Genomic DNA, 20,508 nt, shown 5'->3' on the forward strand with positions numbered 1-20,508 from the left:
TCAGCCAGGTGGTTTTCTGTCCTCGGCTCTGGTCGCCAGAGAGAAAAGGGGAACAGACCAATCCTGCCCCCAACCCCTACCACCCCCTCCCCACACCACGGCCTCAGGACTTCAAGCCCTTACCTGCTTCGACTCTAGGACCTCCCCCACCAACCCCCAACCCCGCCTGTGGGTCTCCCCCTCCACTCCAGGCCCTGCCCCCAAGGGGCTGAGCACTTTGGGTGGGTGCACATCTGTGGACCCCCCATTGCCCAAAGGCCCTGGCCACGCCCCAAGCACAACACAGGGCTCACACTGAACTTTATCGACATGTTAAGAAAGGCAAGGACTTACACTTAGGATAGTGCACGTTACACCTGTACAGGTACATACACGCACCCCACCCCCGCGGGAGGGCGAGAGGACCCCCAGCACAGAGGGTCGGGGGCCGGGACACGGCGAACAGAGTGGGACGGAGGGGGTATTAAGAAGCATCTTGCTTACTGACATGAAGCCAGGTGCCCCGCGAGAGCACCCAAGAGGCCTCATTGGCGTACAGGAGGGGCCCTTGGAGGGCAGGCACACGGTGCCTAACTAGCCAGCCGAGGCCGGCGTCCCAGGGACGGGGCGGAGGGGGGGCCGCGCACAGGGCCCCCAGCCCAGGCCTCTGCTCCCCACCGCCGCCCTCCCCGCCCTCCGAGAAAGGAGGGTTTGGGCTTCAGCCACGACGCCTTAGGGCAGCGTCTCCTTAAACTACAGATACAATGTGCATCAACAGGGTGATCGCTCCTGCCCCGCGACGGCGCCGCCGGGCGGGGTAGGACCAATCCTACAGTATCTTTGGTTTGTGGGTTCCCTTCCCTACTTCGATGGCCCCTCCGACCGGCTCACTGGCTGGGGTGCTGGGGCTGGTAAGAGAGGATCTCCGCCGCCAGCCGCTGTGGGTCCAGCAGCCGCGGGAAGCGCCCCATCACGGCCTCTACCAGGTGTGGGGGGAAGACCCCGCACAGCTTGGTGTACACGCTGGCTCGCTCCTTGGCCAGGCTGCCCGGCGCCCCCCACGGGCCCCCCTCGGCTGGCCCCGGGGGCTCAGGCAGGACAGGGGTGGGTGGGGGCAGCGGGTAGGGCTCCGACCAGTACTCCCGGGCCGGGAAGGTAGCCGGCGGGGGCGCATAGTCCGCGGGGACGCTGAAGTGGCCGCCACCCACGGGCCCTCCGAAGGCCGAGAAAGCCCCCCGAGGGGCCGGGAGCTCTGCCCTGTAGGGGCTGTAACCCGCGTAAGGGCCGCGGGCTGGGCCCGGCTCAGCAGGGCCTCCGCCGCGGACGCCCCACAGTTCCGACATCTGGCTCTCCAGGGAGCCGATGCCTGAGTCCAGACACTCCTGGGACGTGTACGAGACGGAGTCGAGCGTCTGTGGGAACCAGTCTGTGCGCCCACCCGGGCCACCCCCGCCAGGTGGGACGCTCCTGCCCGCGGGGCCCAAGGGCGCCGGGGGACCCTCTCGCTGCGGCCCCGGGGTTGCCTGTGCTCCCAGTGTCCCGTCCAGGCCACATGGCTCAGGCTCTGTGGGCACGGAGCCGGGCTGTGAGGAGGGTGAAGGCCGCCGGCCGCCTTTGTCCTTGCCCGGGGCCCGCGGGGGCGACAGGAGGGCATTGGCACGGAGCTCGTCGGCCACTGAGCGCTGGGGGCGGCTGGGCCGCTCGGGGTGGAAGAACCGGCACTTGATCCCGTAGGTGCACTTCCTCCCTGGAAGACAGGACGGGGTGTCAGAGCGGGGGGCTCCCGCTCCGGGGCTGGGACAGGGAAGGGGCCCCCGAGGGTCTCTTACCGTAGGGGCACGGCTGCTTCCTGTGCTCGGCTGTCAGCGGCTTCTTACGCAGGAAGTTGTCCAGGCTTGGGCCGTGCCGGCCCAGGGGGTCATCGGGGGGCATGAACCTAGGGAGCAGGTGGGAGGCATGGAGGGGCTTCCCGGGGAGAGGCTGGACCGCGACCCCACCAGGGACAATGGGAGGGAGAGCAGCCCCTAAAACTGGTGATCAATCGTCCTGCAGGTCGTCCCTGGCCGCCGGCGTGAATGCCCCGAGGGGGGTGGCCAGGGGGCCCGGCTGGAGGGGCCCTCAGAGCAGCCCTCAAGGGGGGAGCTCTTGTGGCAGTGGGGAGGCCGGGCTCCCGGAAGTCTGCACCTAGGGCGGTTGGTCCCCAGGGACCCAGTGCTGAACCAGTAACCAAAGCCCCCCACACCCACTTCTGCTCCGCCCCCTGCCCGGCCTGGCCCAGCCCGACGCCCCCTTCCACCTGGCGACAGATCCTTCACCCCCAAAGCTGCCCAGATGCGAGGCCGTGGCCCCAGCAGAGCTGCCCCCCCCACAGCAGCCCCCCACGCCCGAGGACGCGTCTGCCTCCCCCCGGGGACCCCGGACCCGAGGGCCGGCACGTACTTGTCGTTGACGAAGGAGTACATGAGCAAGCGCTCCTCAATGAAGCGCTTCCACTCCTGCCGCTCACCCTGGAGGTCCCGGTAGGTGTCGTTGGAGACCACGACCCCGTCAGACTCGTAGGCCAGCTTCACGATGAAGCGGTCGTCGTAGCACACCACGCGCTTGCCCCCCACGCGCCGCGACGGGGTGAACACCAGGATCTTCTTCTTCTCCAGCTCCCGCAGGATGTGCTGGTCTGGGAGATGGCAGCACAGGTCAGGGCTGGGCCTGGACCCCTAGCGTCCTGGCGGCCAAGGCCCAGGGGCTCAGAGCCGCAGGTGCACCAAGGCAGGAAGGGGCAAGCTGGGAAAGGAGACGCTGGTCCCTGCTTGAGGCCTAGGGGTGGCCGGTCACACAGCCTGAGGGTCTTCTCTTGGGCAGAAGCCCTGCTGGGGCGGTGAGGCCACCCCAGGTGAGGCGGGACGGGGGTGCCACTCACCTGTGATGGGCACATCGGGCCGAGGCTGCTCCTTCCTCCAGGACGGCACAAACACCGTGATGTCTGTGTGGCCCCGCTCCAGGAACCAGTTCACTGCCAGGAGGATGCCGCGGCAGGAGAACACCTCCTTGTTCCCGTGGCTGCAGGACCAGGAGGGTCGGGGTCAGCCTGCGAGGGGCGGCCAGCTCACGGGCCCTGGGCCCTGGCCAGGCGTGTGGAGGCGGGGCTCAGCCCACTGCCCTCTGGCCCCAGGCCCGCATTCCCCGCTGGTTCCCACAGCGTCAGGGATGGCCACACCAGGGACTTTCCCTGAGGTTCCATCTCCCGACAGTGAGGAGCCGCCCAGGAATCCAGTGGCACCCGCTCCCCATGTGGAGGAGGGTCAGGCCGCTTGCAACACACCTGGGGGTGGGGGAAAGGCTGCGGGAGCCTTCTGGTTCCTGCCCCACCCCAGGGGGGGGGGGGCGGGGAGGGGGGGCCGGGACCACGGGGACACAAACGTACTCAGGCTCCCTGAGTCACTGCTCCGCCCTCGCCTGCTGGGCGGTGCTGGCGGTGGGGGTGGGAAGGGACAAGCTAACCAGAGAGAAACCAGATTGCTCCGGATTAAACGTGGATTAAAGTTCAGTCCCACACAGGCCCCAGGGCTCAGGAGTGAGGACAGCTCAAGGGAAGGAGGCAGGATCCATGGTCCAAACCGGGGCGGGTGGTGACAGTGGGACATGGCTTAGGAGCGTTGCAGCCTGAAAGTGAAAGAGCTTCCTCCCGAGGCTGCCAGTTCCCCCAAATGCCTGTCCCGGGTCCCCTCCTCGCCCCTCAGGACGGCGTGATCTGAGGCAGAAAGACCATCTGGAAGCAGCCAGGGGACTGTTAGCAGGAGGGCTGGGAGAGGGGACATCCGCCCTGCGCGGTCTGATGGCTGGATGTCACCTCATCCAAACCTGGCTGGATCCAGAAGCCAGACTGGCAGGGCCGCTGGCTTGCTCTGGCTCAGTTTCCCTATCTGAAAAAACGGGCCTGTCCATCTGTAGTCTCGTTAGGAAAAGCCCGTGTCTGTGGCCTAACTTTCCTGTTTCCTTGAGGCCAGAGACAGCCCCACAAAGTAGCGGAAGTTCCCACGGGCTTCCTGGGAGGGTAAGAGGGGGCTGGGGGTTCCCGGGGAACACTGGGTGTTGTCAGGGGGGGGGGGGGCTCCAAGCCCCAGCTGCAGCTCCCTCCCCAGCAGCCCCTGCCCCTCACAAAGCCCTCCTCAAACAGCCCTGACGTTCCCGTTTGGCAAATAAGACAGAATGAACGTTACACAAAAGAGGCAAGTCCACGAGCGACCACATCCTGTGGGTGGTGGTAGTTGGAGTCCCAAGAGAAGGCAGAGATGGGGGTGGGGCCGCCAGGGGGCACAGAGGGCGCTGGGTGGGGGGCACAGGCCGGGGCCCCCAGTCTGAAGGTCTCCATAGACTGTCGGGGAGCCAAAGTCCAGCGGGAGGCAGCGCCCGGGGCCGCCGCTGCCCACCAGCCTGCTCCCAGGGCACGTTCACGCATACCGGGGGCCGCGAGCAAGGCCCTGACCCAAGAGCTCAGCGTGCACCCCTCAGCGAGCCTCCGAGGAGGGTCCTGCACGTAAAGGCCCTTTTCCCCTTCGTTCCCCTGACAGAACTGATCCAGAGCAGAGCACAGCAGGTACATCGATGGGGTCAGGGGGACGGAGCCTGTGCTCACCTCCGCCCCCGGTGCTGATGCTCAGACAGGTACAAGCACCAGCCCTGGCGGCGGGGCCAGGTGGGCTGAGGGGGTCCCGAGCTCCTACGGGAGGCCACACGAGGCCCATGCCTCCTTGGTCCTTTTGAGGCCACCGCGAAGGAACCTGAGGAGCTGCAACTCATTTACGGTCCCCCGGCCAGTGGTTAAGAGACAGAGCTTGCACGTCCGGGCCCCAGAGTTCTTACAGCAGAGAGGGAAGCTCCCAAGTGTGGAATAGGGGCAGGCAGGGGACAGGGCACAGGGGACGGGAGGCCTTTGGCAAGCTCCTCCTCTTCCTCCAGACCCCGAGCCAAATGGCACTGCCTCCAAGAAGCCTTCCGGGACCTTCCAGGACAGGATCCCTGGTTTCTCTTCACAAAGCCTGGTGCTCCCCCCGCCCCCCATCACATCCGCACTCCCTGGGCCTCTGCGGCCTCCCCAAACCCCCAGCGTGGCTCTCTGGCTCGGGTAAGCCGTCGGCACACGTACCCACCGCGCCTGCTTCCGTACACACGCGTGTACGTGCCTATGCCCCCTCCCGGCCTGCGTCTGCAAGCCCGGGACTTTACTGGGACACCCGAGCTTCCAGGAAGGCGCCCTGCCTCAGGCATCCAAACGCTGGGCCGGGGACAGGTCTGCTTGCAGCTGCCCTCGCTCCCAAAACACTCGCTAGGCAGGTAGTGAGAGCCTGGCTCTTAGGAGCTGAACCCACGAGGCAGTTCCTCAAGTCGAGCCGGGCCAGGAGTGGCTCCTTACAGCCAACTTGAGTCCCTCTTGCTGCAATGGAGGAAGCTCCACTGGCACAGGAAAACCAGACATCCTCCCCACCCCCGTGCAGTCCGGTTTGCCCAGAAGGTCACCCCTACCCCCCCTCCCGCCCCCAGCCTGGCTAACTAGGCTGGCTAAGTTGTGGGAGGTCGTAGGGGACTCGGCCGGGCTGCTCCCACCCCGGGATCCAGGGCAGGGCCCGGCCAGGCCGGCCAGGTGAAGAGATCAGCCTGGGCTGGGCCCAGCGAGAGGAGAAAAATTCCCTTAGAAGGAAACAGAGGTGAATTTCCCCACGATTTGCATACGGTGGGGCCGGCCTGCCCTGGGGGGGGGGGGGGCAGCAGGGCAGGAACCGCCGCGGAGACAGGAAGTCAGAGGCTGGAATTCCCCTCCTGCTACCGCTGGCTCAGAAACCCCCTCCCTCCGGCCCCCCCTCCTCTCGCCCCGCCCCGCCTCCCCCCCTCCTCCCGCCGGGATACAAACATACAAAGCACATGGCAGGCCCCGGGGAAGAAGTCACAGGCCCCAGAGAAGACCCCCTCTCACAGCACAGGCAGTGACCTGCTGCCGCTAGCAAGTGGGAACGGGCTTTACCCAACCTCCTGCCTCGGCTCAGCCCATTTCAGAGACAGGAAGACCGATCAAGGTGGGGCGGGCAGGGCGGCCTCCACACCGGGGGAGCTGGGCCTGGAGCAGCCTGACCGCTGACTCGGCCCAGCTGGGTTGGGAGTGGGAGGCGCCCACCTGGAAGGCCCCTGGGGCAGCTGGGGGAGGGGCCCTGCCCAGGCTCACCCACAAGGGTCCGAGGGTCTCCCTGACCCAGGCCACTGGGACTTTTCCTGGTGAAGGATCCACCCACCCTGACCCAGAGGGCGGGGCCTGGACTGAAGGGAGGTCTGGGCTCCCGAGGGTCGAGGGTCGAGGGTCGAGGGTCAAGGGTCGAGGGTCGGCCCTGGGCCCGGCTTCACTTGGCCCCATTCCCTGTGACAGTCCTCTCGGAAAGGGGAGGTTCAGTGGGGTGGACTCCTGGCCCCAGGGGGAGGGGGTGTGCGGGAGCCCAGGCCCAGTGCAGCCCAGATGGCTGGGCTGTAGCAGAGGCGACCCAAGTCACTGCTGACCTGCCCCCCCCCACCCCCGCCCCACAATGTAAGCCAGATCCTCGAGGTCACTCTTGGTCACAGCACCCAGTCCTGCCTCCTCGGGGGTCCAGGTCTCGGACAACAAGGCCTCAGAGGCCCCAGACCCTAAGTAACAGTGGCGCCAACTCCCGCTTACTGAGCTTGCGTTTCTCTCCAGGCTTTGTGCCTCCACTCCTCACAGTGTCCCCGGAGCAGGGGTTCGCTGGGTCTCCCTGACCGAGAGGGAAAGCTCAGAGGCCTGCAGTGACTGGCTCCCACAGGGCGAGCTGGCCCCACAGCCTGATCCCGTACCAGCATACGGCCTTGGGTTGCAGGAGAAGGACCGAGAACGAGCGCTGGTCTTCAGGGAGAGACGAAGAGCCTGTGGTGAACGCCAGGCAGAGAAGGACCCGAGTGCGAATCCCTGCTCTACCACTTCCCGGCAGCGTGCTCACGAGCGCATCTCTGAGCTCCTATCCTCACTCCAAAACATTCCTAACCCACTTCTAAGAAGCCATCAGGATTAAGGGAGAGCCTCAAGCAAGGGCTTTCCCTTCCTCTAGAGCAGCCTGTGAGAACGGGTCAGACTCCTGCAAGCCCCTCTACCAGAGACAGAAGCATATGGCCACCGTTCCTGGCCGCAAGCCCTCGTCTCGGCCCCAGAAACGACACGTACCTCATGGCCACGTTACTCCCGTCGATGACCACAGGTCTCAGGTCACTGCCCTCCTTGTTCTCCTCCGGGGGTGAGGGCTCCAGGCTGGGAGCCTTGGGGGTGCCCCCACCCCGGGGGACCAGGGGGGGCTGAGTGCAGGGGTCCAGGGAGCTCTGGCGCTCCCGCTCGGGTGCTGACCCATGTTTGACCAGCTCGCCCAGCACTGTGTTGGTGTCGGCCTGCACCCCCAGTTTCTGCAGGGCACTGTGGATCTCAGCTGACGAGTAGCCCAGCTTGCGGAAGAAATCAACCTTCATCTGCATCTCCGCAGCCGCCGCGTCGTCGTGGGTGCTGGGCTCCTGAAGTGGTCTGGGGGAACCTGGGCAGCTGCGCTCCTCAAGCTCCCACAGACTCATGGTGGGGCCGGCCTCCTGAGCGGACCTCTCTCCACGTGCCAATCACAGCTCAGACGGATGGAAGACACCTGTCACAGCTCCTGTAGGACCACGGAAGGAGTTAGAGATGCAGGGCTGGGGGCCGCTCTGTCCCACCCGGCAGGTCGAGGCCACACTGACCCGGTGGCACCAGGCAAAGCCATCTGCATGTGTCGCCTCTCCTCCCCCTCTCAAAAGCCATCCTGGCTGGGAGTTGTCATCCCCACTCTATAAAGGATGAACCCAAGCCACAGACTTTCAAGAACTGGCTTCAGGTCATCCATCCAGCTGTTAGCTGGTGGCAGCAAGGGCTTGAACTCGGGCAGCCTGGCTCCACCTCCCACCCTGCCCCCCGGCCCCACGGCGCCCCGGGGGACCCAGAGGTCCCAGGCGGCCTCGCACGACGTCGCCGCGCCCCCACCGCTGCGGGGCGGGGCCCCGGGATGGAAACCCGGGAGGGGGGAGGAGGGGGGAGGAGGGAGGAGGAGGAGGAGAGGAGGAGAGGAGGGAGGAGGAAGGAGGAGGGAGAGGAGGGGGGGAGGGAGGAGGAGGGAGGGGGAGGAGGAGAGGAGGAGGGGGGAGGAGAGGAGGAGGGGGGAGGAGAGGAGGAGGGGGGAGGAGAGGAGGAGGGGGGAGGAGGGAGGAGGAGGGAGGGGGAGGAGGAGGGAGGGGGAGGAGGAGGGAGGAGGAGGGAGGAGGAGAGGAGGAGGGAGAAGGAGGGGGGGAGGGAAGAGGAGGGAGGGGGAGGAGGAGAGGAGGAGGGAGGAGGAGGGGGAGGCGGGGGGAGGGGGGCTTCCCCGCCGAGGCCGCCGCCTCCGCTCGCTCGGCGCTCGCAGCCCAGGCCCAGGAGGGGCCCCGCGACCCGACTCCCGGGCCCGACGGAGGAAGTTTCCGGGGCGACCCACCGGCGGGAAAAGTTGCTGGGAAACTCCGGTTGGGGTGTCCCGCAGGCGCCCCGAGCGCCGCGCTCCCTCGGCTCCCCGGGACCCTGGGCCTCCCCCCGCCCGGCCGCCCCAACTTGGGCCAAGTCGGAGGAGGGAGGGGTTCCCGAGGACCCGCGGCGAGCCGCCCCGCGCGCCCCCTCCGCCCGCCCCGCGCCCCGCGCCCCGCGCCCCCGCCTCACCCCGCCGAGCACCTGCCGCGGCCCGCGGCGTCTCCATGGGGCCGAGTCCCGGGGGCGAGGCCGGCGGCGCCTTTATACGGAGCGGGCAGGTGGCGGTCGGCACCGTGACGCGGAAGCCGGCGGGGAGGCGGCCCGCGGCCCGGGAGCAGGGGGCGGAGCGGCCACCGCCCCTTCCTGCTCCGCCCCGGTCACGCCCCGGGCCGCCAGGCCACGCCCTCGGCGCCACAAGGCCCCGCCCCCGGGCCGCCAGGCCCCGCCCTCGGCGCCACAAGGCCCCGCCCCGGGGCCGCCAGGCCACGCCCTCGGCGCCACAAGGCCCCGCCCCCGGGCCGCCAGGCCCCGCCCCCGCAGCCCGAGCGCGCTCGCCGGCGGGGCCCGAGGTCGGGGGGCGGGGCAGGGCCGCGGCGGCCGCTACGTGCGCGGGGCGGGAGCGCGGACTCCCCGGGGTGCGCTCGGCGCCGCGCGACACCTACGCCCCGGCGGCCTCCGCTCGGCCACGGGCGCCTCGAGTGACCCGGGTGCACGGAGGTCGCCCCACCCGCAGCTGGAGGTCGGTCCGCAGCGGCAGACCCGGCTCCCCCGCCCCCCCGCCCCCGACCGAGCCGGGAACACGCAACAGGTGCACCGGGACCGCAGCGGGGACACGGCGGGGGGGCGGTGAGGACACTGGCCGGGATGGACCAGCACAGCCAGGAAGTACCCTCGATGGGGGTGAAAAAGCAGCAGAGAGGTGCTTACAGCGGTCACCGTGAGTGTGCACACTGTGCTTTGCACACGCATGCACACACACACACCCACGGGGAGGACGCTTTCGGGGCCGGGTCAGGCAGTCCTAGGCTCTGAGCGGAGCACAGCGCTTCCCACTACCCACCCCTTGGGCTTAGGTGAGGAAGACAGACAGACTGCGGTGCCCATTGAACCCCCCAGAAGTTCAGAAAGCGCTTAATTGCCCCATCTGGAAAGGTTTGGGACTAGGGCCAGAAGCTCCTCATCCAGGGACCAGCTGCCACCTTTGCCACTTTTGAAACCACCAGTGAGTGACTCTGGGCAGAGGGGAGACTTGTGTGTGACACGATGGGGCCTTACCCCTGCTCTCAAGTGTGTGTGTTTATTTTTTCTTTTTAAGATTTATTTATTTATTTATGATAGACATAGAGAGAGAGAGAGGCAGAGACACAGGAGGAGGGAGAAGCAGGCTCTCTGCCGGGATCCTGACGTGGGACTCGATCCCAGGACTCCAGGATCATACCCTGGGCCAAAGGCAGGCACTAAACCACTGAGCCACTCAGGGATCCCAAGTGTGTGTGTTTAAAAAGGGAACACAGAGATCCCTGGATGGCTCAGTGGCTAAGCATCTGCCTTTGGCCCACGGTGTAGCCCTGGGGATCTGGGATCAAGTCCCACATCAGGCTCCCTGCATGGAGCCTGCTTCTCTCTCTGCCTGTGTCCCTGCCTCTCTCTCTCTCTGTCTCTCTGTCTCTTATGAATAAATAAATAAAATCTTAAAAAAAAAAAAAAAAAGGGAACATAACCCACAAGCTGGAGGACACAGCCTGAGCCGCCCTACCTACACCAGCTCCCTTTGGAGATGGGGAAACAGGTTCAGGGAGCGGGGGCCCCATAGGGAATTAGTGGGACAGCGGGAAGCTTCGATGTGAAGACACCATATACGCTGCACGGGGACAGCTGAACGGATGATAGTAACAACAGTAAGATATTCGCATGTCCACTAGCTCATTACAAAATGACACCCAGGACCTCTGGGGGGCTCAGCAGTTGAGCGTCTGCCTTCAGCTCAGGGGTGATCCCGGGATCCTGGGATCAGGTCCCGCATGGGCCCCCTGCATGGAGCCTGCTTCTCCCTCTGCCTGTGTCTCATGAATAAATAAATAAAATCTAATAAATAAATAAATATATACATTTATATAAACAAGACCTATACCAGTACCTTTAAGACCTTCCACTTGCCTCCACTTCAGCCTCCTCCCTCATCCCGAAGGACGACTTTCCTGAATTTTGTTTTAATTATGCTAATCATTTCCTCGATGTTTCTCTTAGTTTTACCAACCTTGGTAGAAATCCCAAGATAACATGTTGTTTAGTTGGGTTTTGCTTTTTGGGGTGCAAAGGACATCGTTCTATAGTTATATGACTCCCCTTTTCCACACAGCATTGTTGTTTTTTTTTAATTTAAACTTTTATTTTCAGCTAGTCTCTACACCCGATGTGGAGCTCGAACCCACATCCCCAAGATCAAGAGTCACAGGTTTCACCGACACAGCCAGCCAGGCAACACCACATTGCTTTTTAAAATACATTTCTTGGGGCGCCTGGGTGGCTCAGCGGTTGAGCGTGTACCTTTGGCTCAAGGCGTGAACCCGGGGTCCTGGGATCAAGTCCCACATCAAGCTCCCCGCGGGGAGCCTGCTTCTCTCTCTGCCTGTGTCTCTGCCTCTCTCTGTGTGTGTCTCTTGTGAATAAATAAATCAGATCTTTTTTTTTAAAAAAAAAAAGAAAGAAAATGCCTTTCTATTGCCTGTATACCTATAACTTACTCATTTGGTGATTGAATAACATTCTATTTTAGGAATATACCACTGGTCATTCAGCCATTCTGTTACTGGATGTTATTTCTGGGATTTGTTATTTATTTACCTATGTGGCTATTACCAGGAGTGTGCTTTGGATATCCTCGTACATAATCTTAACTAGAGTCGCAGAAACAAACAGAGTGAAGTCACTGGCCCAGGGGCCCGGAGCTAGTGGGGCTGGGATTTGCAGAGCTCTGAGGTACCCACCTCCAGTACCTGCCTGTCTCAGGAGGTCACGGAAGACCCAGGGAGGAGGGAACGTGCGTGCATCTCTAGCCAGGCCCTTAAGCTGCTCCTCCAGACTTGCCTGACCCCATGTACCCAAGTCCCTGCTTTGTTACCTACCTTAACTCTAAAGATCCCAAACGGTTCCCTCCTGCGCCCTCCAGGCATAGCAACCCCGGGGGCTGACCCCAAGCCAGGCACAGAGGGCAAACAAAGCCCCCTTTCCAGGGGGGCCCACAGTGGTCTCTGCTCCTGTTGAGCACCCTGTCTGCTGTGCCCCCATCTTCACGGGAACCCTTTTAACATTAAGCTCAGTGACATTAGGCGTTTACTTGGCCTCATAACTACTTTTAAGATAGTAAAAATATTGAGAAACAAGGCCAGGTTGATCACCGTAATGATGATATGTCAACCCCAGCGAGAATGCCTCACATTTGGGGATTGCTCGCTGGGCGGCAGGCCCCGGGCCAGTGCTCTGCACGTGCCTCGTCCTTGGCTGGGAGTGCCCTTGCCTCCTTCCCGCCCCTGACGGCTGCCTGCCCGGTTCCATTCATCTTTTTTGATGATGTCACCTCCTCCAGGAGGCCCACCGAGACTCTTCCAGCCCTCCTCTGCTCCCACCACGCCCGGCCCGTGTCCCTACGTTCTGGATTGTGATTGCCCGCAGGGGACCTCCTCCGGGAGGTCCGGCGCTGCACCAGTTGTAGCCAGCACGACCGGGTGATGAGTCACGAAGCTCCGTCCCCTCCCAAAGCTAGCCGGGCGAGCCAGAGTCTCACTCTCTTCCGGCTCAGGAAGGCGGCTCTTTCCTGAGAAGCTGACTCTTCTGCTGAATCCAGAATCCGGGGAACCCCTGCTCCACTTACAGCTGGATTTTGCAAACCTTGGCCCTGATTCCCGGGAGCATTCTGGATGTGATGATGCCCAGCCCACGCCTGCGTCTTGGAGGCTGGGCTTGCCGGCTTCCTTCCCGGAACCTGCCTGCTTTCTTGCCACCTGCCTGCATCTGGCCCGCCTGGGTGAGGTCTTCAGGGGTCCCAGACTGGCCCACCCCCTGGGCGAGGGATGGGGGACCCGGAGAGAGAATTACCTTGGCTTTTGATGGTTCCACTGGGCAGCTCATGGGGGGGGGTGTTACCTGTGTAGGAAGGGTGGGCAGGCTGCCCCCAAGGCCTTGGCAGAGTGGCCACAGAGGTTAAATTCATCCAGGACTTACAGAAGCAGAGAAAAAAATCAGGTCCCTCCCATGTTTTTTTGATGTTCCTCATATATTTTTTTATTTTTTTTATTTTTTTCTCATATATTTTTTTAAAGTTATTTTTTATTTAAAAAAAATGTACGTAATCTCTACATGGGACTGGAACTCACAACCCAAGGATCAAGAGTCACGTGCTCCTTTGACGGAGCCAGCCCGGCACCTCATTTCCTAGTATATCTTAAGAAGACATCACAGTAGAGCTACAAAAGGATTGAGGTATGCTTTAAACAGCAGTGGAAAAAAATAAATAAATAAACAGTAGTGGAACGAAGTAAATTTTTTCATCATGTGCTCAGAGGCAGTGGGACTACTGTACACGATATATCAGCAGGATCGTTTTTTTTTTTAGGATTTTATTTATTTATTCATAATAGACATAGAGAGAGAGAGAGAGAGGCAGAGACACGGGCAGAGGGAGAAGCAGGCTCCATGCAGGGAGTCTGACGCGGGACTCGATTCCAGATCCCAGGACCACACACGCCCTGGACCAAAGGCAGGCGCTAAACCGCTGAGCCACCCAGAGATCCCCAGCAGGATCGGTTTTAAAGAAGATATTGTTTCCTTGGAATAATGGCTGACTGTAGGGCTGGGGCCAGAAAAGGGTGAGCCTGGAGCATCTGGTGGGCCCAGAGTTGGCAAGTGCTCAAAACACAAAAGGATGGGGTTGTGTCAAAGGGACCCAGGAGCTAAATCACTCCAGTGGCCAAAGCAGCCACAATTAGAGCCATAAAAGAAATAACAGAATATTAGATGATAACCCGAAGCATAAAATACATATCCATGAGTCCACACTGGTAGAAATAAATTATTGAATAGATAGCTCACCGGGAAGGAAGAACTAAATCTTCCTTACCAAAGAATTCGAAATAATCTATGTCGATTGTCCAGGAGACAGAGCTTGATTAACCCACCCCCTTACCCTTCCCTTGACTGTGCACTAGACTTTTTTTTTTTTTAATATTTATTTATTTGAGAGAGAGAGCACAAGCAGGGTGAACGGGAGAGGGAGAAGCAGGCTCCTCGAGGAGCAGGGAGCCCGTGCGGGACTCGATCCCAGGACCCTGGGATCACACCCTGAGCCGAAGGCAGCTGCTTAACGGCCTGAGCCACCCAGGCGCCCCCCTTGCTTCTGAGCCATAGAGCAGGAGACGGGAAAATAGAAACCTTGCGGTGGAGAATCCTCGTAGACACCACATTGACCAAGTCTCTAAGGTTGACATCGCCTGGAGTGAGCAGAGTGGATCGCATGCTTCCCCGGGGTCGCCTGATGAGAGGCGCACGTCCCTTCTGTGATTTTCTTCCCCCAAACTCACGACCCTAGAGGATGCCTCTGGCAGATGCCAACCCAAGGACCTTTTACAAAACCCTTGCCCGGGACGCCTCAGAACAGAAAGGATTCTAAAAAGCACGGCTGGGGGGACACCTGGCTGGCGGTGAAACGTCCGGCTCTTGATTTCAGCTCAGGTCACAATCCAGGGTCGTGAGATCGAGCCCCTCGTCGGGCTCCACGCTCCTTGTCGGTGGTAGGGGGTCTGCTAGAGGTTCTCTCTCTCCCTGTCCCTCTCCCCCTGCTTGCTCTCTCTCTCTCTCTCTCTCTCTCAAAAAAAAAAATAATATTAATTAATTAATTAATTAATTAATTAAAAAGCCTGGAAAGACAGACACAGTTACAGCCCCCAGGGGACTCCGGAGAAACCAGCCAAGTGGATGCGACGTGGTTCCCTGGGTGGGTTCCTGGATCAGGGAGAGTGCTAAGTCCGCAGCAGAGCTGGACTTCAGTGACAGGCTCGCATCGGGGCCGTGTCGTTTTAGCTGTCACACATGGGGCCAAGATGAAGATGTGTGAGATGAAGATGATAACATTAGGGAACCCGAGCCCGAGTGAGGGCTGTACGGGACCTCGACACACTCTTTGCAACTCTTCTGTAAATCTAACATCAATTCCCAAAGTGAAAAGGTGATGAAAAAAAAACACACCTATCTATCTAGACCTTCATGGGCCTCAAGGGCCGTGTGTTTTGGCAAGGGGCCGACGCCGTCGTCCGTTTCCACGGCTCTGTGCGTATATGTGCTGTGACCGAGTGTGTTTCCATTGGGAGATAAGTGTCCAAAGTCTACACTTGGGGACTTTCTGTTTATGGGGCCCTGGCCAGATGGCCCTTCTGCCTGCCTCCTCTTTTCCCTGGCTGGTCCTCCCCGCCCCCCCCAAACTCCACTACCCCAGCTCCCTCTTTTCTGAACTTTGAATTCTGCTCACATTCTGCGTGGTTAGAGCTGGAAAGCCCCAGAGAGACTCTATTAGCCGGGAACCTTTGCTGTGTAGATGGGGAGACTGCCAGGGACAGGGACTTGCCCCCGGCCACGCAGCGAGTTAATTTGGGCACAGCTGAGCATGGGACTGGCCGGGCTTTCTCCATCCCAGGCATCCCATGGCCCCGTTTGCTGCAGACCTGAGGTTCAAACCCACGCAAGTGCTCGGAAGTCCTGGTGACTCACTTGGGGACTAGATCGGGGCAGTGCCTAACCCGAATGAATGGTCGCATCGCAGATGTCTGTCACAGGGAATGGGTGCGGCAGCTGTTTTCCCCTTGGCCCCACCGTGTGCTCCCTTACCTGGTGAGGCCCACCTGTGGGGGCTGAAGGGAGGCGGAAGGGTGAGTCTGCAGGCCCCAGCTCCAGAGCTACCACACCCAAGGGGAGTTCTGTGAAGCCTTAATGGTGTACACTGAGGTCGGGTCCCCAATTTGGGGTTGTATGTTCGCTCCCTAATCTATGCTGGGGAACACAACCGTGGGGATATCCTTGGAGCTGCCAGAGAGGCCCCTGGGCTTCCCTGGGGGCTGGGGAGTGAGGGGCTGGGCCAAGGTGGCCTTGCTGCAGAGCCAGTGTGCTGGGGTGAATGGACCCTGGGAGGGGAAGGGGCCTGGCCTTGTCCCTGGGTCCCCGTGCCTCCTACACTGTGTTCCCACCCTGAACCGTGATGGTCTGGGACCCCACTGTCCCCCCACCTGACTGTGGTTCCCCGGGACCAGACTGGGCACAGATGTCAGTAAGTACACGGTGACCCGATATGTGAGCGAGCCTGAGGGGCTCTACGGATGTTTTGCAGTGGGCATCTGTGTTGTACCTTCTTTGCCAAGTGTGGCTCCTAGGTGGCCCCTGGCGTCCTGAGAGGGCCGCCATGGGCCTGGGAACACGAGAGCTCGAGCCCCCCTCCCCTGGGGGTCTCCCCCTGAGCCCCCTGTGAAGGTTCAGCTGGGAGTGGAGAACTGGGAGGTGGACTTAGATGAGCTTGCATCTAGGCCACGTCTAACCACAGGGTCAGGAGCTTGCTGCTAGCCGAGCTGACGTCAGCTCACATGGTTAGCGTGCCCGCCCACGCACGGGGGTGTCATCTGGACCAACTCACAAGATCCCAGAGGTCACTAGAGTGGAGCTCCCAAGCCGGTCAGCAGTGATGGGCTGTCTGCGGGCTCGCTGGCTGATGAACACGCGGCAGGAAGCCAGCTGGTGGTCCCCACGGCGCCCCTGCCCGATTCCCCTCCAAACAGTACTGGGAATTTCCCAGCCATGTGATCTGGCCAGAACTGACCCCATTCCAAGGCAGGGCCTAACTGGCTTGAGCAAGTCAGCGTATCTCATTCTCCAGGCTCTAGTAATTGGCCAGGGAAAGGCACATGACCCCACGCAGGCCAATCGGGGTTGATGAGTCCGGGTGCCGGGTTTTTATTTCCAGCTAACTGGGGAGCAAGCTCTCTGGCTTTTGCCAATCGCAGATGAGTAAAGCAAGTAGTGCCAGGAGCTTCTGGAAGCTACCTTGTGACACATCACGGGAGGCAGAGCCAAGAGACTGAAGGAACATAGGTCCTTGGTTACCGCAGCCAGATCAAGCCTTGCCTGAAGCTATCCCTAACTCTAAGCCTTTTGGCTCGGCAAGCACATCAATTTTGTCTCTCACAAGCAAGAATATCCTTGATAATGGTGAACAGCAATTAATGACTATTAAGGATGTGATAATTGCCTAAAATACAGCTTCGAAGATAAAATTGTACAAAACCTGAGTTCTGTGAGACTGTTTAGAAATTACTAGGGCAGTCTCTCAGTGGTGAAAAGACGAGCAAACGGCCGAGCTAGTTCAAGGTCTGCTGTTTGGCACGTGGTGAGGCCCACAGAGGTCACCAGATTTGCTTGGGTTTTTAAATTTTTATTATTATTATTATTAATTTTTTTTTTTTTTTTTTTTTTTTGCTTGGGGATTTATAGCTGCTCAGTAGGACCTCTGGCTCCCTGTCCACTAATTCTTGATGTTTCGGGATCATTGGAATGCTTGAATTTCCCCTAATTCCCTGTGAAATCATCACTACCTGTTTTTTCTCCCCTCTTGCCTCCTTGTTTTTCTCCGAGTAGAGGGTAGGCGCATGGCAGGGTCCCCTCCTGTGGCCTCTCTGCTCAGCTCCCAAGCAATGACTGAGGGCCTTGGGCTGGTCAGGCCAGGGAAGGGATGGTAGGCCCTGGCGGATGGTCCGTCCCCCCAGCCTCAGGAAAACCAAAGCTGGGAGGCTCAGAGAGAGCCCAGGCCAGAGCCCCCACAAGGGAGGCCAACCCAGAGAGGTGGGGAACTGTGTGTGTGAGAATCCGGCCTCACAATCCTTGTGGCCCCAGCTCTGACACCTCCCCTCCCCTACCCAAAAGCCCTCCATGGCTCCTGACACTATCAGTAGTCATGGGATGGATATGCACAGCTGCACAGGTGGGGCACTGCCTACTGTGGAGTATGGTCTGAATGGCACCCCCTGGAGGTGTGCAGTCCACACACCGCTTGCACGACCATACACAGTGAGCCTAGGTTTCATTTCCCAACAAGCTTGAACACTGAGACTGGTTTCACAGCCATAAATGAGCCTGCAAATGCTTTTTTAAATGAAAAAAATATATAATAATTTCAACTTTCTTGCAAGATAAAGAAGATAAATGGAGAAAATTTATTTTCTTTTACATCCGTCTGATCCCAAAGATTGTACTAAAAAGTATCTATCAATTACGATTCCTTATGTTTTATTTTATCTTTTTAAATATTTTATTTATTCATGAGAGACACAGAGAAAGAGGCAGAGACATAGGCAGGGGGAGGAAAAGCAGGCTCCTCAAGGGGAGCTGGATGTGAAATTTGATCCCGGGACCCCAAAATCACGCCCTGAGCCGAAGGGAGATGCTCAACCCCTGAGCACCCGGGCGTCCCACGATTCCTTATTTTCTAAAGGTGACTTCGGATGCTTTCCTATTTAGTAAGTAATGCCCATTGTTTAACAGAATTTAAGTTAATTTTAGGAGAACAAGTCAGAGTTGTAGACGAATGAATTAAACACATTTTTCAGGCTTGGTTTGGGGGCTGACTGTATGCTGAAATGATCATTATAGATTGAAGTGTACATGCCGTGAATTAAAAAAAAATAGACTTTGCTTTTACTACATGTGAGTTTAGGATCCTTGCATTCTGTGCTTCATTTCGGTGATTTATTTAGTTATTTTAAAAACAAATTTTGTGCTTTGATTCTAAAAGAAGAGAGAGGAGAGGAGATAGGATCTCCTCAAATAACCCATTTCAGGGACAAATAGCTGTTATTTCCCAAAGATGAAAAGCTAAAATGGCTATATTTTCGCTTTTTTAGTATGGGTTTTTGAAGTATTAGAGCCATTTCGACGTTCCGCATAAGATTTTTTTTTTCTTTCTCCCGAACAGGTGATACATAAACAATGTAAAAGGTTCAAAAGGTACAGGTGTGTTTGTAGTAGAACCAAAGCCTCTCCTTCTCCCCGGTCCTTGAAGTGGTTCAGCTCTCCAGGAACCACTGCAGTGAGCAGTTCCTTAAACACCTTTCAAGACAGTCTGTGCATCTACAAGTGAATCTTTGCATATATACTATTTTGCTGGATCTCCCCTCATTTCTGCACAACCGACCACACTTGGCTTTGTGCGCTTCATAATAGTCGTCATAATTCCAATCGGTACATGTGATGCTGCCTCATTGCTGGTTATTCACCAAAAAATGTCCAACTGAAAACAATTGCATCATAAGGGTGCATCCTAATTTGTTTAGGCCATTTTCGGCTGCTAGACATTTGGGCCTTTCTAATTTTTTGGGGGGGTGGGCCTTTCTAATCTTTAGCTGTTGCAAAGCAATACTGCAGCCTAGAATCTGGGGTGCCACCGGTGCTCTGCAACTGCGCCCATACACAGCAGGATACGTTCGTCTTGTTGGGTCAAAGGGTGTCTTCGTTTGCAAGGGCTGCCGAAACCAAGCCCCACACACTGGGTGGTTCAACAACGGACACAGATTATTTCACACTTCCGGAGGCCGGGAAGTCCAAGATCAAGGTGTGGGCAGGGTTGGTTCACTCCGAGGGCTGTGAAGGCAAATAGGCCTTCTGGCAGTTTGCTGGCAATTTCTAGTGTTTCTTGGCTTGTGGATGCGTCACCCCATCTCCGTGTTGATGTTCGCATTCTCTCGGTGCATGTCTGCCGCCAGATTTCCTCCTTTATTTATTTTTATTTATTTATTTATTTATTTATTTATTTATTTATTTATTATTTTATTTTATTTTTTTTTCGATTTCCTCCTTTAATAAGGACATCAGTCCTCTTGGATTAGGGGCCACCCCTACTCCGGTATGACCCCGCTTTCACCGGTGACTTCAGGAATGACCCTCTTTCCAAGGAAAGGTACATTCTGAGGTCCTGGGGGTGAGGACTTCAACATATGAGGTTTAGGGAGGGGGACACAGCTCAGTCCAGAACCGCAGGTACCTGAGAGTTTACCTTTAGAGCACTTGTTGCTAAATTGCTCTTCCTACAAACGGTACCTTACGTTCCCATCAGCGGTGATGAAAATGACCCAGATGACATTTCTTTGGCAACACAGTGGGTCATCAGACATTGTGATCTCAGCCAGTCTGGCAGATGAAAAATGGTAACTAACTCGTGGGATGCCTGAGTGGGTGGCTCAGCGGTTGAGCATCTGCTGTTGGCTCAGGGCGTGATCCCGGCGTCCCGGGATCGAGTCCCCACATTGGGATTCCCTGCAAGGAGCCTGCTTCTCCCTTTGCCTGTGTCTCTGCCTCTCTCTGTGTGTCTCTCATGAATAAATAAATTAAAATCTTTAAAAAACAACAGAAATGGTATCTCACTGTAGCCTCAAAGGGTTCTTTTTTCTTACATTGAAGACCAGCTTACATTTTTTTTTTTTAGATTTTATTTATTTATTCATGAGAAACAGAGAGACAAAGAGGTAGAGACACAGGCAGAGACACAGGCAGAGGGAGAAGCAGCCTCCATGCAGGGAGCCCGATGTGGGACTCGATCCCGGGTCTCCAGGATCATGCCCCAGGCCGAAGGCAGGCGCTAAACTGCTGAGCCACCTGGGCTGCCCCCAGCTTACATTTTTTAAAATGATTTATTTATTTATTTTAGAGAGAGAGAGAGCATGAGCAGGAGGGGCAGGGGGAGAGAATCTCAAGCAGACCCCACACTGAGCATGGTGGAGCCTGGACGTGGGGCTCTATCTCATGACCCTTGAGATCACGACCTGAGTCGACATCCAGCTGGTTACTGACTGAGCCACCCAGGTGCCCCCCACTTGCATTTTTTTGGTGGCCAGTTGTTTACATCCTTTGCCTGTTTTATACTGGATTAGTGGTCTTTTATC

General features: G+C 58.5%; 1 protein-coding gene across 3 annotated transcripts; it reads right to left on the bottom strand.

Moving 5' to 3' along the window:
* Positions 1–295: 295 nt before the first annotated feature.
* Positions 296–8,877, bottom strand: ZC3H12A (zinc finger CCCH-type containing 12A). Of its 3 annotated transcripts, none has more exons than XM_072723802.1 (6): positions 8,744–8,877; positions 7,196–7,670; positions 2,897–3,036; positions 2,419–2,653; positions 1,809–1,915; positions 296–1,726 (listed from the first exon to the last, which is right to left on the bottom strand). In XM_072723802.1, the coding sequence occupies exons 2-6, from the start codon at positions 7,588–7,590 to the stop codon at positions 867–869; spliced, it is 1,737 nt and encodes a 578-aa protein (XP_072579903.1). In that variant the 5' UTR covers positions 7,591–7,670; positions 8,744–8,877; the 3' UTR covers positions 296–866. The 3 variants fall into 3 exon arrangements, with proteins under 3 accessions (XP_072579903.1, XP_072579901.1, XP_072579904.1); XM_072723800.1 differs by having other exon boundaries at positions 8,732–8,867; XM_072723803.1 differs by lacking the exon at positions 8,744–8,877 and adding an exon at positions 7,750–7,897.
* Between the last annotated feature and the right edge of the window lie 11,631 nt (positions 8,878–20,508).

Source organism: Vulpes vulpes, chromosome 10, assembly GCF_048418805.1.
Source record: "Vulpes vulpes isolate BD-2025 chromosome 10, VulVul3, whole genome shotgun sequence".
Taxonomy (NCBI): domain Eukaryota; kingdom Metazoa; phylum Chordata; class Mammalia; order Carnivora; family Canidae; genus Vulpes; species Vulpes vulpes.